General features: G+C 48.5%; 1 protein-coding gene and 1 long non-coding RNA gene across 3 annotated transcripts in view; one reads left to right on the top strand and one right to left on the bottom strand.

The window, feature by feature from the left end:
- Positions 1-1,092: 1,092 nt before the first annotated feature.
- Positions 1,093-8,134, bottom strand: LOC140847398 (uncharacterized). The gene is made up of 3 exons (XR_012127380.1): positions 8,005-8,134; positions 1,473-1,556; positions 1,093-1,251 (listed from the first exon to the last, which is right to left on the bottom strand). It is a non-coding gene; the product is annotated as an uncharacterized lncRNA (long non-coding RNA).
- PCDH19 (protocadherin 19) overlaps positions 4,751-16,005 on the top strand; it is a 107,224-nt gene continuing 95,969 nt past the window's right edge. The window contains exons 1-3 of one of the 2 annotated variants that reach the window (XM_017666133.3): positions 4,751-8,681; positions 11,595-11,735; positions 12,438-12,765. In XM_017666133.3, the coding sequence (XP_017521622.1) occupies positions 6,535-8,681; positions 11,595-11,735; positions 12,438-12,765 (2,616 nt within the window). In that variant the 5' untranslated portion in view covers positions 4,751-6,534. The remainder of the gene's footprint in view (positions 8,682-11,594; positions 11,736-12,437; positions 12,766-16,005) is intronic. The other variant, XM_017666142.3, reaches the window with a different exon arrangement.

Raw genomic sequence — 16,005 nt, 5'->3', positions numbered from 1 at the left:
TTTATTTGGGGACAGTTATGAGTTTTGCAGCAGCAGGGGTTTGGCCTTGTGGGAAGTGCCATCCCTAAAGAGAAGGGGTAAGCATGGAGGGCACTTGGGCATAATTTGTTCAGGGATGCTAGCCTTGTCAAAATGGGGAGGCTTGGAGTGATTAATAGCTTTCTATCTCTTTTTCACCACTGTCTCCTATTTCTCTTGTGTTTCTTGAAAAAGGCAGGCATCAGGGCCGTGGTGAGCAATTTTAGCACATAAAGAACACTTTCTCTACTCTTTGTTTTTCTTTTCTACAGCTCCCTGGCTGTCACTGTTATCTTCTGTCACAGGGTGGGAAGAGGGTTGAGGGATGGAAGGAAAGGAGGGGGAAAAGTACAAGGGACCTCAAAGACTTTTCTTGGCCCTCTTGCCTAGTCTTCCTGGTATTTCAGAAGGGTCAGAACCAGCATCTAGGATGGTGGAAGCTGCACTCCACCCCTGCCCAGCAGTTCTACATCCCTGGCTGCTGCTCTTAATGCCTTTCCTTGTGATGCCTGGGACAGTGTGTGTGTGTGTGTGTGTGTGTGTGTGTGTGTGTGTGTGTGTGTGTGTGTGTGTGTGTGCATAGTAATTGGGCAATCACTTTGCGCAGAAGGGAACAGAATTTCAGGAAGCTGTCAACATGATATCCCTCATCCTAGTTCCTCCTCTAGCAAAATCTATAGTACATAGAATTATATGCTGCTATTAAATTAATCAACTGAATTTAAAGCTTCACAAGGGCAAGGACCATCTTTTCAAAATAGGTCTCAGTCCCTAACACAATGCTGGCCACACAGCCAGGACTTGTTGATTTCACAAGGGAAGTGGTTGAGTTTTGTGTAATGAGGCCATCTTGGCCAATCATTGAACTGCTCTGCAACTCGGCTTCCACATCTGCAAAGTCTCTTTACCTCCCAGGGATACTGTAAAGATTAAATAAGATGATGGCTTAAATAATGACACTTTCCAGTTTTGTGCTATTTCCTCTCTTTTTACTCTTTAATATTCTCTACTCTAGGCATTGCAACCAAAGTAATGAGATCAGATATGGAGGTTGGAAGTTTTATTTTGGCTAATTTTTAAATGAAGCTTTTCTCTCTAAGAGAACCTCATCAGGCAGCTGGTCAGATCACCCTGTTAGAATGGAATGCCTATGAGATGCAACAAAAGACAAACTAGAAGATAATCCACTTTTCTACAGCCAGGGCAGAGAGATGGGATGTGTTGGAGGGATGGCTGGGAAGAAGGGAGAGAGAAAATTTCGTTAACCTGAAGGCTTATCTCTTTGGAGTTTGAAACAAACATTAAAAAAAAAAAATCTCAGAAAGCTCCCCTAAACTTGTCAGTGCTACAGTCTTCATAACTTGGTATCTTTGTTCCTGCCATCAGTTTTAACTTTTTGAACAAAACCTTTTACCCCTGCTTTTTAATGTCAAGACAGCAAGAGTTATCCTTACCTGTTGGCTTGATTTAAATGTAAGGATTTCCCAATTTTGGATTTTCTTCTTCCATTGTCATTCAGCATTATTTCAGTGGTGGGGCTGAAATTTTGAAGATAAAATGATACCCTTGTCAATTTGGATTCCAGCCTCAGTGACCCAAAGAGCTGTCTTGGCTCAGAGAGGTGGCCCAGGCGCCGCAGCACTGCAGTTGGTGTCCCAGAGCCTTGGTGTTTCTCAGCAAAGGTTGAATCAAAAATACTAAGGACGGTCACTAGATGTCCCTCTTGTGTCTCTAAAGAGTCTGAGGAGGCGGGGCTCCCTTCAGGGTTGAAGTTAAGGGAAGCTAAGACTGGGAGAACTTTCTTGTTTTTATTATCTGCACGAAGAATGGTTTTATTCAGTTAATCAATAAATTTCTGATCACGAAGGTGTTTTCGACCACTCACTTAGTCAATAGTATTGTTGAAGTATAATGATCAAGTATGTCCATTTGGAAAAAATACTTTCTGAGAGCAAACGCGTTAGGATTATCTTTATGAATAGACGGGGGTGGGGGTGGGGTGGGGGTGGAAGAGCTATTTTCTGGAGGGAAGGTGTAACTATTACTGTGCTTGGGTGATTGGAAAGAAGGAAAGCAGAGGCACATGCCTCAGTCCTCCCTCAGCACCTGCCTTCCATAAAAGCGGTTTGGTACAGCTGGAAGTACTTGGGGTGCTCTGCTTGGAAAGGAGGGGCTCCTCGAGTGTGAAGAGAGATCAGGAAGCAGGGAGCCCGGTGCCATTTCCTTAGCGAAGAGCGCGTTTGTCTTTGCAAATGCAGAACAAGTCTTTACAATGTGATTTCACTTACAAAGGTAATGGCATTGTACATGAATTGAATTCTCCTATTTGTCTTTAAAAGACAGCAGAATATAGACATTCTATTAGCACTCCCCAATGTAAGAGGTCCGCAGCCTCCTTATCTTGTTGTGTGCATCTTTTCAGATGCCACGGCAATGTTAATCATTTTACCTGAGTAATTCTTCCATTTCTCGTTACCTGGGGGATTGTTAATGGCCGAGACTACTTCTCAGACTCTTCGCTCCCGCTCAATCAAGCCGTGGAGGCGCCAGTTTACTTTTATTGATCAGCGGGTTCCTGACAGCCTTCGCCACAAGGAAGCAGCATCATCCTTTTTTAACTCAAAGGGGAACGAATCGCCTTAAAGTTTACAACTAAAAGCTTCTAAGCATAGCATGAAAACATTTTAGCATGCTGCTAATTGTTCTGTTTAAATAGTCCAAGCAATATTTTAGAAAGCTGCCAAACGCCGAACTCACATCCCGTGATCAGATAGGAAACCCATTTCAAATGCCTTTTTAGGCCTTTTTAATTAGACCAAGATGCACTTCATTCCCACTCGCTGACATCAAAGGTAAATAACTGTGATAAATCAAATGGAGCCGTTCTCTTCGAGGAGCCCGTGAGGTGCGTGTGCCTACGCTGCCTGCCATGTTGTCACTCTCCTCTACTACTTGCCCACGTCTCCAAAGAGGTCTGCAGAAAACCGGGTGGGCCACAGGGCTCCCTCGAGCCACTACTCTGCTATCCACTTGCACCTCTGAAAGACCGAAATGAAATGATACTCTGCAAATCCTTCGATATTCTCCGTGATGTTCTGGGCTGAAGTGGATCCTAATGCGAAAAGAGTGAAACGACCCCCCACGCGGAAAGCGGATTTGGCTTCCCGAGCCCTCCCTCTGGTCTCAGATGCACGTTCAGGGGGGTCGTAACCTCACTTCCGAAATAATTCCTTTCTGTAGGAGGAAGCTGTCCTCTCCCTCCCCACGCCCAGCCAAGGTAAAGGCTGCTAAACTAGTCCCTCTGGGAAGGAGAAATATTTTAAAAGCAGCTGGGTTGCTTTCTGCAAGAATATGGCATTTTTGAGAAAACCTATTGTGTCTCCAAATGTCTTTTTCCCTTTTCCTGTTTAATATTTTTTTTAAAGGGCAGAAGTGAGTCTCATTTTAAGCCCACAGGCTCGGGCCAATGTCGCTGGGCTAATTATGAGTTTGCTCAACCAAGACTCCCAAATTTGCGAGACGACTCACTCAGAAGGGAGGTTTATTCTACCAAGAATTGTGAATTCAAAAGCCGGTCCCACCACCCTCAATCTATTATGAAAAAAAGCCTCAACTTGTTCAGCGGGATGCTTTTGATTCTTCCCGCCGGTGACCTTAATTAAGAGGCTCAGAACAGGGCGGGGAGGAGTGCCCTTCTGCTCCAGGGCGCCTTCAGTCCGGAAGGCAAGCTGAGTTTGAAGTCAGTCCTAGCCACGCCGACCTCCCCCTTCTCAGTACTGGCACACGCCGCTGTCTCCATCGCCACCACCACCGCCCGAGCAGAGCTGGCGGCCCCCTGGGACCGCGGGAAGGCTGCGGCTCCCCGCACACCCGTGCCGGCTTCAGCTGCTGGAGACCTACGTGGACAGAGCGCCAGGCCCGCAGCTCCCGCCGGGCTCGGGGCCCTCCTGAAGCGGCGCGGCGCGGCACCGTCCGCTCCACCAGCTCTTCCCAAATATACAGTTTATTTTTAGTGAGCTAAATTCTCCAACAGGGTGGGGTGAGGGGCAACAAAATGTGCATAGCCCTCTCTGGGCTCAGTCACCGCGCCGCAGATCCCATCTGATTAACAAGCAACAGAGAAGTGCGAACCGAACCGGGCCAGGGGCCCTTCAGGGGTGGTGGGGGTGGGGGGAGTACTGAGTCTGTCCGAGAAGGAGGGAAGGGGGTGGCGGTCCAGAAGGCTGGCTGCCGCGGTTCTCAGCTGAAGTAAAGACTCACCGGCCAAGAGCCGGATGAATGACCACCTCGCGGGCGCTTTCTCCTTCCCTTTTTTCCTTCCACTGCCCGAGAAAGAGATGAGGGAAAGACAGAGAAACAGACTGACAGGGAACCCAGGGAACCCAGTGTGAGGAGACAAAGGGGAGAGAGAAGGAAAAAGGGGGGAGGGAGAGAGAGAGAATTTATATGAATGTTATATTCAAGATATGAAGATGTATGAGGAGATAAACACGCCGAGAGAATTAAATCCTCATCTTTCCTGTAGTCTCAACAAACACGAGGGGCGCGCAGTTCCCAGGAAGGCTCAGCTGCAGAGCCAGCACGTTCCCTCTCCGCTCCAGCCAGCCCTCTTGCCCTCTCCTGGTCTGCCCGCCAGGCCTTTCCAGACTCTAGCCTGGGTTCAGCAAGCCGCGGTATCTCTTGGTCCCGCCAGTGTGTAAGTTTCCGGCTGGCCCCTCCCCGCTCCGCCCCTCGCGCCTTGGCCCCGCCCTAAGCCCGGAGCCCGTTGGGCTGCGCGCTGATTGGCCAGCGCCTGGCGTAGCGGGGCTCGGCAGCTCCGGCTCTCTCCGGCTCTCTCCAGACTCCACGACCAGTAGTTTGCGGCATCTGAAGGAGAAGCAGCAGCAATAGCGGCGGAGGCGAGCCCAGTGGGAAGACTCACCAGCGGTCACAGACGGCAGGACAGCTCCCGCGCATCATGCTCGGCTTGCCCTGGGGGCACTGGCACCCGCGTCACTAGCCCGGCGCGGGTCCTTGGCGCGTTGCGCTTCGCGGCGTTCCGGCTGAGCGGATTCATCGGAGATCCGAAACCTCCCACCCCTGCTCTCTCACACTCCACATTCACACTCCCTACACCATATACACTCTTGCTCTCTCTTACACATTGACACACAGCCTGAGACAGAAAAAGAGCGAGACAGAACTCCCGAGTGCTAGAGCACCCGACAGAAAGGGAGCCCAACGCAGCGCGGCCAGTTCCTCTCCAGGAGGATGGAATCCAGACGCTCCCGCAAGTAAACTTTGGCGGTGACCTAAACGTCGACAGTGGCAGCTGCTGAGGCGGACCCCAGCGACATGAGACTGAGCTAGGAGGGCTTCCTCCCGCTGCAGCGGCGGCGGCGGCGGCGGCCCTCAGAGCGACACCCCAGCCCAGACCGAGGGAGGAGGAGAAGCCTCCGGTACCCGTGGCGGCAGCCCCGCCTCTCCTGGCCGGTACTGTTGTCGCTTCCCTTCCCCTTCTCCCCATTCCCCGCCTCCCGGGCCATTGGAAAGACCGCGACTTTGATTTTCGTGAACAAATTGCATCGCCCCGTTTTCGCAAACTTGACGTGGAGGCTCGGGCTGTGTTGGTAACTGTTTTCTGAGACGCAGAAGCCCGCAGTCCAACAGCTCTGTTGGGGGGACTCCGCGCCCACCTCCGATCCTGGACAGACGCGCCCCCCAAAGCTTCTGAAACCAACCTCAGCGCGAAGGAGCGAGCTCTCATCTCGTCAGCATCTTTTCCCTCCTCCTTCCTTTGCCGGCCGCGGGACCGCCGTCCCACTCCGCCTGATAGCCAGGCGCCAGCGGCGCTAGTCGGCAACTCAGACTCGCGCCTGCGATCCTCCTTTCTCCCCAGCAGGCCTCGAAAAGGTCAGCGTGGCCCCGCCAGACCCCGGAGGGCGCTTTCCAGGCGGGTCATCTCTCCGCAGTGAGCCAGAAGCGCTGGGGAGAAGTCCTTGCGCATGCCAGGTGCACAGACAACGCTCTCTACAGCCCCAGTGCCGGTGCGCCACGGCGGGCCGGGCACTGCCTGAGAGGCTGCGCCCCCACCGCCCTCCCCGCCCTCCCCGCCTTCCCCGCCTTCGTCTCAGGTGCGGTCTGCACTCAGCAGCGCGTGGACCCGGCCGCACAGAAGCTGTCCGACCCGCAGCCCTGCGCCGCTGCGGCCAGTCTCGCCCGGCTAACTTTGAAGGGGGAAAACTGAGTAGCCGGGCTGGAGGGAGGGGGCTCGGGGCCGTGCGGCGCTCCCTCCGCCCCCCGGAGCCCCCGGGCCCCCCGCGAGCCCCCGCCGAGTCTGCTGCAACCTCAGCATTGGAGCCGGCGCGGGTTTCCCCGCCGCGCCGCCGGGCCGCCCTGGGCGGGACTCCTCCTGAGGCCTCCGGGGCCCAGGGGCGCACGCAACAGGCTGCCCGAGTCAGTGGGAAGCTGGAGCGCCGGCGGCGTCGACCTCGGAGGGGTGTGGAGAGGCGAGGCCAGGCAGAGCCCCGCGCAGCTATGGAGTCGCTCCTGCTGCCGGTGCTGCTGCTGTTGGCGGTACTGTGGACGCAGGCGGCCGCCCTCATTAACCTCAAGTACTCGGTAGAAGAGGAGCAGCGCGCCGGGACGGTGATCGCCAATGTGGCCAAGGACGCGCGCGAGGCTGGCTTCGCGCTGGACCCACGGCAGGCCTCTGCCTTCCGTGTGGTGTCCAACTCAGCTCCACACCTGGTAGACATCAACCCCAGCTCAGGCCTGCTGGTCACCAAGCAGAAGATCGACCGCGACCTGCTGTGCCGCCAGAGTCCTAAGTGCATCATCTCGCTCGAGGTCATGTCCAGCTCAATGGAGATCTGCGTGATTAAGGTAGAGATCAAAGACCTGAACGACAACGCGCCCAGCTTCCCGGCGGCACAGATCGAGCTCGAGATCTCAGAGGCTGCCAGCCCCGGCACTCGCATCCCGCTGGACAGCGCCTATGACCCCGACTCCGGCAGCTTCGGTGTGCAGACATACGAGCTCACGCCTAACGAGCTCTTTGGCCTGGAGATCAAGACACGCGGCGATGGCTCACGGTTTGCTGAACTTGTGGTGGAGAAGAGCCTGGACCGCGAGACGCAGTCGCACTACAGCTTTCGCATCACCGCACTCGACGGCGGCGATCCGCCGCACCTGGGCACTGTTGGCCTCAGTATCAAGGTGACCGATTCCAACGACAACAACCCGGTGTTTGGGGAGTCCACCTATGCGGTGAGCGTGCCAGAGAACTCACCTCCTAACACTCCTGTTATCCGTCTCAATGCCAGCGACCCAGATGAGGGCACCAATGGCCAGGTGGTCTACTCCTTCTATGGTTATGTCAATGACCGCACGCGTGAGCTCTTCCAGATCGACCCGCACAGTGGCCTGGTCACCGTCACCGGTGCCCTAGACTACGAAGAGGGCCACGTGTATGAACTGGACGTGCAGGCCAAGGACCTGGGGCCCAACTCCATCCCGGCACACTGCAAGGTCACCGTCAGCGTTCTGGACACCAATGACAACCCACCAGTCATCAACCTACTGTCGGTCAATAGCGAGCTCGTGGAGGTGAGCGAGAGCGCCCCCCCGGGCTACGTGATTGCACTGGTGCGGGTGTCTGATCGCGACTCTGGCCTCAATGGGCGCGTGCAGTGCCGTTTGCTCGGTAACGTGCCCTTTCGGCTGCAGGAGTATGAGAGCTTCTCCACTATCCTGGTTGACGGACGGCTGGACCGCGAGCAGCACGACCAGTACAACCTCACGATCCAGGCGCGCGATGGTGGTGTGCCCATGCTGCAAAGTGCCAAGTCCTTCACCGTGCGTATCACAGATGAGAACGACAACCACCCGCACTTCTCTAAGCCTTACTACCAGGTCATTGTGCAGGAGAACAACACGCCCGGCGCCTATCTGCTCTCTGTATCAGCCCGAGACCCCGACCTGGGTCTCAATGGCAGCGTCTCCTACCAGATTGTGCCGTCGCAGGTGCGGGACATGCCTGTCTTCACCTATGTCTCAATTAACCCCAACTCAGGCGACATTTACGCGCTGCGATCCTTCAACCATGAACAGACCAAGGCATTCGAATTCAAGGTCCTGGCCAAGGACGGTGGCCTGCCCTCGCTGCAGAGCAACGCCACAGTGCGAGTCATTATCCTCGATGTCAATGACAATACCCCGGTCATCACGGCCCCACCCCTTATCAACGGCACCGCGGAGGTCTACATCCCCCGTAACTCCGGCATAGGCTACCTGGTGACCGTTGTCAAAGCAGACGACTATGACGAGGGCGAGAACGGCCGGGTCACCTACGATATGACCGAGGGCGACCGTGGCTTCTTTGAAATAGACCAGGTCAATGGCGAAGTCAGAACCACTCGCACCTTCAGCGAGAGCTCCAAGGCTTCCTATGAGCTCATCGTGGTGGCCCACGACCATGGCAAGACGTCTCTCTCTGCCTCTGCGCTCGTCCTCATCTACCTGTCCCCTGCTCTCGATGCCCAAGAGTCAATGGGCTCCGTGAACTTGTCCCTGATTTTCATTATTGCCCTGGGCTCCATTGCCGGCATCCTTTTTGTCACTATGATCTTCGTGGCAATCAAGTGCAAGCGAGACAACAAAGAGATCCGTACCTACAACTGCAGGTAGAGCCAACTTTCTTTTCTTTGTCTTGGATGAATAAGGTGTATCTGTGTCTCTTTGTGAAAATCGCACTGCTTTTGTTTCCTACGTGAATGCATGCACCCGTCCATACAGCGCTTCATTTTGGCAGAGGGGGAAAAGTTTGTGGCAGTTCAAATTGATCAATACTTTTGATCTGACAATTTGCTGGAAGATAATAGTTTACTGTTTGAATGGATTCTGTCAAATAATGATGATGCTTAGAAAAGCAATTATCATTTTAAAATTTGCACAGCTGTCACCATGAAGTTATGGCAGGTAAGAGTGTGTGTGTGTGTGTGTGTGTGTGTCTGTGTGTGTGTGTGTGTGTGTGTCTGTGTGTGTGAGGGAGGGAGAGAGAGAGAGAGAGAGAGAGAGAGAGAGAGAGAGAGAGAGAGAGAGAGATTGATTTTCAGCAGAGCAGAGCCACTAAGTACCACAAGTTGATTTCGGGGACACCATGTTTTGGAGACAGGTACTTAGAGGAAAGGGCGTGTTGGCATCTGCCCTATTCTATTGTAGAGATAAACTCTGGAGAGAGCCTGTGAGTGGGATTCTATGGTAGGAAAGAGAGAGCTGAGGGAAGATATAACAGGAGTGTGTGGGGAAGATGGTGATTAGAGTTTTTTTAGTTTTTTCTTTGCCTTTTTTGTATCTAGTCCCCAAACATCTGGCTATGTAAAGTGAAATTCTACCACTCATCTGTGTATTTTCAAATTTCTGGTTGGTTTATGGGGTAGAGACCAAACATCCCAAGAAGGAACAGGACTTTGCATCCAGATGTTTCAGTAAAAATAGCCATCTTCTGGAGTTGATGGTGCTTTCCTTTAATATGGGACTCTGTTTGTGACTTTAAGATCTAGTCCCTGCCAGTGGATGTCACTATGGGCTACTGTGTTACAGTTTCCTTTGAAGTGTGTGTAGGAGTGTGTGTGTGTGCGTGTGTGTGTATGAGAGAGAGAGAGAGAGAGAGAGAGAGAGAGAGAGAGAGAGAGAGAGAGAGAAAGAGAATAGAAATGTGGAAACTGGAATGGAACACAGTATTTTTTTAAAAAAAGATTCCCTGATAAGCACATTAAAGGGTCTTGCTGAAGCCCTTCCTTACAGTTGAATAGTCTAAGTATTTCTAGAATCCAATTTACAGTAATACACGTAATTTTTTTCCAGCAGTGTCTCATTGAAATGGTTGAAAAAAAAAGTTGTGTCTTTAGTTTGCTGAAAATGAATGATGCTATTTCCAACCAAGGTGTGCGTGTATGCTTTCCACACACCTACACATCCAGTGTGTCTTTTGTACCATCTGTGCTTGCATGTTAATCAGTCAAAATATGTTCCTGTAGGTCCATCCAATTTGTATTTGACACCATCTGAAATGCACACTTCTGTGAATCAGAGCCCCCTGAATATGTAACAGCCATGCAATTATTGTTCCCCTTTTACTATTCTCTGCATTACACAAGTTAGTAGACAAATGCTAACCACACATGAATATCAATCAGGTGCCATAAAAGAGCAGCTGCAATGCCTCATAAATGCTTTAATCCTGTTACTAGTGAAATGGCCATGACTTTTCTTTCCTTAAGCTGTGAGTCATTTCAGATGGGAGAAATGGAAATTAATATTGCTCTTACCTTTGAAACCTGTGACTGCCAGTGACAATTTTTATAGGAGAAAAATTGAGGGTCCGTAAAATTTTATTTATATGGAGATAATGACAGAGGGGACTCTTTTTAAGCTATTTCCTTAGCATGAAGTAAATGCATAAAACCCTTTCCTTGATGGAAAAGAAGTAAGCTTGAAATAAAGATATTGAAGGCTTTGCCACCTCTTGGTGATGTATGACCAGAAGTGAGAGCTCTTTTGCAGAGCTTGCCAGGGAGATCATTAAATAGGGAGGAAACATTTGAGCTTTTTGAATTGAGAAAAAAAAAAAAAAGCAAATCTCTGTGCTTTCCAACTTCACTCACATGTGTATTTTGTAAAGAGTTCTGTTCCCTGTGATGGTTTGGGATTAATGAAGTACAGTTTAATTAAATAATTGGTCAGTACAGAAAGAGCTGCGCATTGAATGCCTCAGCTGAATAATCGGACAGGGCATTGCCAAATTTACCAATCCTGGGTAAACAAAATGATTAGAACGTCCTATTGATTCTGTAAACAGATTAGAAAAGAAAACCAACCCCAGTCCTGGGGTCTTTGGGGTTTTGACTGGGGTCTTTGGGGCTTTATTTGCTCCCAAGCCCCAGTAGCATTAGCTTGCCATCACTGCAAGCCTGTCTGAACACAGAGGGAAAGGGTGAGGGGAACGTAACTCTAGGAATATTCCTGGGATAGAGCAGGAATTTGCCTCTGGAAATATGCAATCTCCCCAACTGCTCAGACTTTTTAGAAACAGAAAGTTCAAGAGCTTGTCTTTCCATGTATTATGCAGAGATTTCTTGTTCTCAGTCTCTGCAGAGCCTCTTCCTTCAATGCATTCATTTATGAGACTTGCGAGATGATCTGCAATTGCTGCTTGAATTGGGCTCCCTTTTTGTATTCAGACAATTAGCTTTGTTGAGCAAGAATACAGGCATAGTCTTTCCCTTGTAAAGATCAACCTGTATCATTTATTAACCCTTTTGTTTTGCTGATTATTGCCTAGAAATGGAATTTCCAAACAATAAGCTGAATCAGTACATGTAAAGTAATAAATGACTTTGAGAATCTGGCTACATTTTAATGTATTTCTTTTGGCAAGTCTGTTAATGCTTGGTCAAGTCTTTGGTGCACGTTGCTGGGTCTGTGTCAGTGTTAATTAAATTGAGCTTTTATGTTCCAGTTGCAGCACAGCTGCTTGTAGGTACACCTGAATGGAGAAGGATGCTGAATGCACTAACCTTTAAATTCCTTTGCAGTAATTGTTTAACCATCACTTGTCTCCTCGGCTGTTTTATAAAAGGACAAAACAGCAAGTGTCTGCATTGCATCTCGGTTTCTCCCATTAGCGAGGAGCAAGACAAAAAGGCAGAGGAGAAAGTGAGCCTAAGGGGAAAGAGGTAAAAAGGCATTTCCCCTCATTCAAATGGGTTTGGCTATCAGACTTCTCCAGGCGTGGAGGGTGTGGGGTGGGGAGTAGAAGGGAGCAGGGCTAGGGCAGGGGGAAGGAGGGTGTGGAGGAGAGGAGCTGAGATACATCAGAGGACGGGATTCTGATCTCCTACCCCAGTCCAAACTGATTAGGTCAATCATAGAAGAACCTGATTGAGGGTATTTGCCACATGGCAAATGCCTGGAGGAACTGGAAAGGGGGTTATTTTTTTTTATTCCTTTGGATCTCCTTTTCCCTTAAATTAGGACTTGCTTTTTATTTCACCTAGGAGTTCCTTTGGCTTCCAGGGCTACTCCAGATTTGAGCATTTTCATGCTTTCTCTCCCATAGGCTCAACTTTCTGCATCCCTCCACCCTTGCCTAAATGGTCACTCACAATGAGAAATGCCAAATCCAAAGCAGAGAAACTTTTTTTGGTGCGGGTAGGGGTGGGGAGTGTGGGAGGCTACCATGTTTACTGTGAAAACTTTATGGCCCACAGCTTGTTTTCGCATGTAAAAAGCACAGGGAGAAATCCGATGATGTAATGCGCCAGGATAAGAAACTGGAGAGGAGATGGGGTGTGACCCTCTGGGGTGCTTAATGTTTATTAATCAATGAATGGTTTGGGAGGGCGTTAGCGATACATGCTGCCTTTTCTGTCACATAGAATCGCTGAGTACTCCTATGGGCATCAAAAGAAATCAAGCAAGAAGAAAAAAATCAGTAAGAATGACATTCGCCTGGTACCCCGGGATGTGGAGGAAACAGACAAGATGAACGTTGTCAGTTGCTCCTCCCTGACTTCGTCCCTCAACTATTTCGACTACCACCAGCAGACGCTGCCCCTGGGCTGCCGCCGCTCTGAGAGCACTTTCCTGAATGTGGAGAACCAGAATACACGTAATACCAGTGCCAACCACATCTATCATCACTCTTTCAACAGCCAGGGCCCCCAGCAGCCAGACCTGATCATCAACGGGGTGCCTCTGCCAGAGGTGAGTGCAGCTAAGTGGCTCTGGGAGGTACTCGGAGACCCCTCTCCCATGCCGCTTGCTGGACCCCTTAGGCCTCACTGTGGACACACTCCCTAGCAGGAATGCGGAGAAATTCTCTGCCTGAGTCTATTTCCGTAACCAGGGTTTGCTACCAGTGCTTCTTGAGGCAAAGGGTAACGCAACATATCGGACTTTGCAAGGAGCTCAAGGGGTCTGAGCCTTTGAAATCCCTGTATGGTATTCTGGCATAATACGAATTAACTCCACCTGTTGCAAATATGGCGTGCTTGCCAGCAAGTGGTACCATATTACAGTTAATGTGGCCGAGAAAGAGTCCACAAGTAGTTTTGAAGATGGATGAACCCTGGAATGCGCAGGGGCCAATTTTCCAGTGTGAGAGAGATTCAGCCTCCACAAAGCCCCCTTTTGCCTTTTCTTTGGTCATATACATATTTTGCTGTGAATAAGAAAGTGCTAGTTAAAGGGAGGCAAACAAAAAAATTAAAAAGCCACTTTGCCATTTCTTGGTAGTTCTTATGTTGGCATTTGACAAGTGAGGAGGTTGAAACTTACTAATAATGAAAATTTCAGAACTTAGCTATTCATCTGAGTTAGCTCTGTTTTCCCTTACTATGAATGAATGTTTTCAAATGGAAGAATTTCTTTTTTTTTTTTTTAACACTATGCAGTTCAGTGTTTGCTGGCTATTGAAATATTTCAGTGTAATAGGTGAGAATGTGAATAATGGTGCCTGGGTGGCTGGGTGGTAGGCTATAAATAATAGTTCTTAAGTTGATTTCACTTTTCCGTGAATTGCTTAAGTCCTTCTTTGGTTGGGAATTTGATGCACTGGGAGACATATACCCTCTTCCAGGTCACTAATGAAAGGAATACTGCATATTGGAGAGCCTTTCCACATTTTTCGAAACACCTTCACAACTATTGTCTCCTTTGATTCTTGCAATCAGGTATCTTGATAGACTGCCTTTCAGTAGATGATGAAATGGAGAATGGAGGTCCAGAAATGCTAAGGGACTTGTTCAGCCTCACAGAGCTGGACACACACACACACACACACACACACACACACACACACACACACACACACAGAGAGAGAGAGAGAGAGAGAGAGAGAAAGAGAGTACTAGATCACATGGTTCTATAATTCTCTGGTAGGTGCTGTTTCAGGGATTCCTTCCCGCCTTAGAAATAATTCAGTTTGACATACCTGGGCTATGATGCATATAAAATGGCCCCATAGTATTTGTATCAGTTTCATAGGGCAAAGGGTTTTAGGACCACTTGCATCAATTTCTTTTTGTAGTTCCTGAAAAATAATTCTCAACAGAATTAAAGGGACCAAACAGCAGTCCATTTAATGAGAAATCGATGATATTCTGCCAACAACAAAAACACCAATATCTTCAATCTATAAATCAGTAAATAAGGATTTATTGAAAATCCAGTACTATGTTAGGTAGGCTCAGTTAAAATTATGAATGTCAGTGAATACTACTAAGGACTAGATCATAGACTTTTTGGCAGACTTGTGGATCATCAAAAGTTCAGCAATGGAGAAGAAGAGAGAGTGTTATGTAGTGGAATCAGATGGACAATGATTTTGAATCTGGGAGACATCTTTTGCTATGGAATCCCTCTGAGTCTCTTGTTTCCTCATCTACAAAATGGACACATCTACCATGCAAGGTTGGTCCGAGGAATAACAATGACATTGTGTAATGTAAAAGGTCTGACATGTAGGTGCCCCCTGAACTGGAGATCTCTTCACTAGACAATAATTGGAGAATTGCTTTGTAATGGCCTGTATACCTGAGTGCAACTCCCTGAGTACTTGTAACCAAAGAGTGATTTATGCTGGTTATATACATGTAAGGCCTATAGAGTAGTATAGTTATTCATATTGGACTATTGAACAATGGAGGTAAAAGATGCCAAGCTTGTGTGTTTAGGTGCTGACTGCTGTTGCTTGTGGAGATAGATAGAAGAATTGAATACTGAGGCTTGGTGATTATTTATGCAACCAATTTGAGGCTCTAGAGAAATGGGGTCTATGAGATACTTGATGGAGGCCAGAGACATATAAGGATGTCTGCATGGTTTACCTAAGATCCTGGTGTTCTTTCTGAGATTCTCCTATGGTCAGAATGAAGCAAAGTACCATTGGAAATCTGAATTCTGATCCTATCCCTAACTCACAAAGACAGATATCCTCCTTATTTAACAAAATCACACAGATCTAGTGTCCAGGGTTAGTCAGGACCACAACAGTGTATGCTGAACTCAGAGATGTTAAGTGACCATTTCTGATACACAATCTTGGAGAGTTCAACACACAACTCCATTCAGAAAGAGGAGAGACCCATTCACAAAAAACGTGAATCAGGTCATTTAACACATCTGTCACTGCATGGGGAAAAGGACGCTGCTTTTCTTCTCTGACCAGAGGCCCCAAACATGGAATAGGTAGAATGCTTAGGTACAGTGAAATCTATGGAAGATTGGAAATGATTGATTTGTATATTCAGGTAATACTTTCTGAGTGTCTATTCTTTGTAAGATTCTGCTCTAGTCTCTGGTGTTAGAGAAATGGAAAAGGTTGGTCTCTGATCTGAAGGAATGCATGTTCTAATGGGGAAGACAAGCAAACAAACAGGTGCTTTGCAGTGTGGTGTGATCAATGCTCCTATCAGGTATGACAGGATAGTCTCCATTACTAGGATAGTAATATCGTGATATATTTCCTACGTTTTCTTTGTATTTTCCTCATTTATTAATAAATCCATCTAAGAAACCAACATTTATTAAGCAATTATAGCACAAAGTAATCAGGGCTACAGGTGTGATAAATACATGATTTTATGCAAATTTCTGTGTTAAATCTTATGAAAACATATTTTCTTTATGTTATTTCATTAAACCCTTCTTTTTTTTGTTCATTAATTCAAGCCAGTAGCATTTTTTGCACACTTAGAATGTGCCAGACATTGCACTCCTTGCCGAGGATACAAAAATAAAACTCTTGATCCTTGACCCCAGGGAGCTTACAGGGAGACAGATAAGTAAACAGGTCATTTTGATTCAGGATAGCATCTCTTCTGAGCATAAGTTAAGTTCTTACTATCCTGATTGGGACCAAAGGTCACTACACATTAGGTTCCTTTGCTGAGCAACATTGTGACAAGCCCACTCCCTTCATTAGCTGCAGAATCAGTTAGAAAG

The sequence above is a fragment of the Manis javanica genome, chromosome X (genome assembly GCF_040802235.1).
Source record: "Manis javanica isolate MJ-LG chromosome X, MJ_LKY, whole genome shotgun sequence".
Classification (NCBI taxonomy): Eukaryota; Metazoa; Chordata; class Mammalia; order Pholidota; family Manidae; genus Manis; species Manis javanica.
The sequence above is the reverse complement of the archived record's forward strand: the minus strand, read 5'-3'. Positions and strand labels throughout refer to the sequence as shown.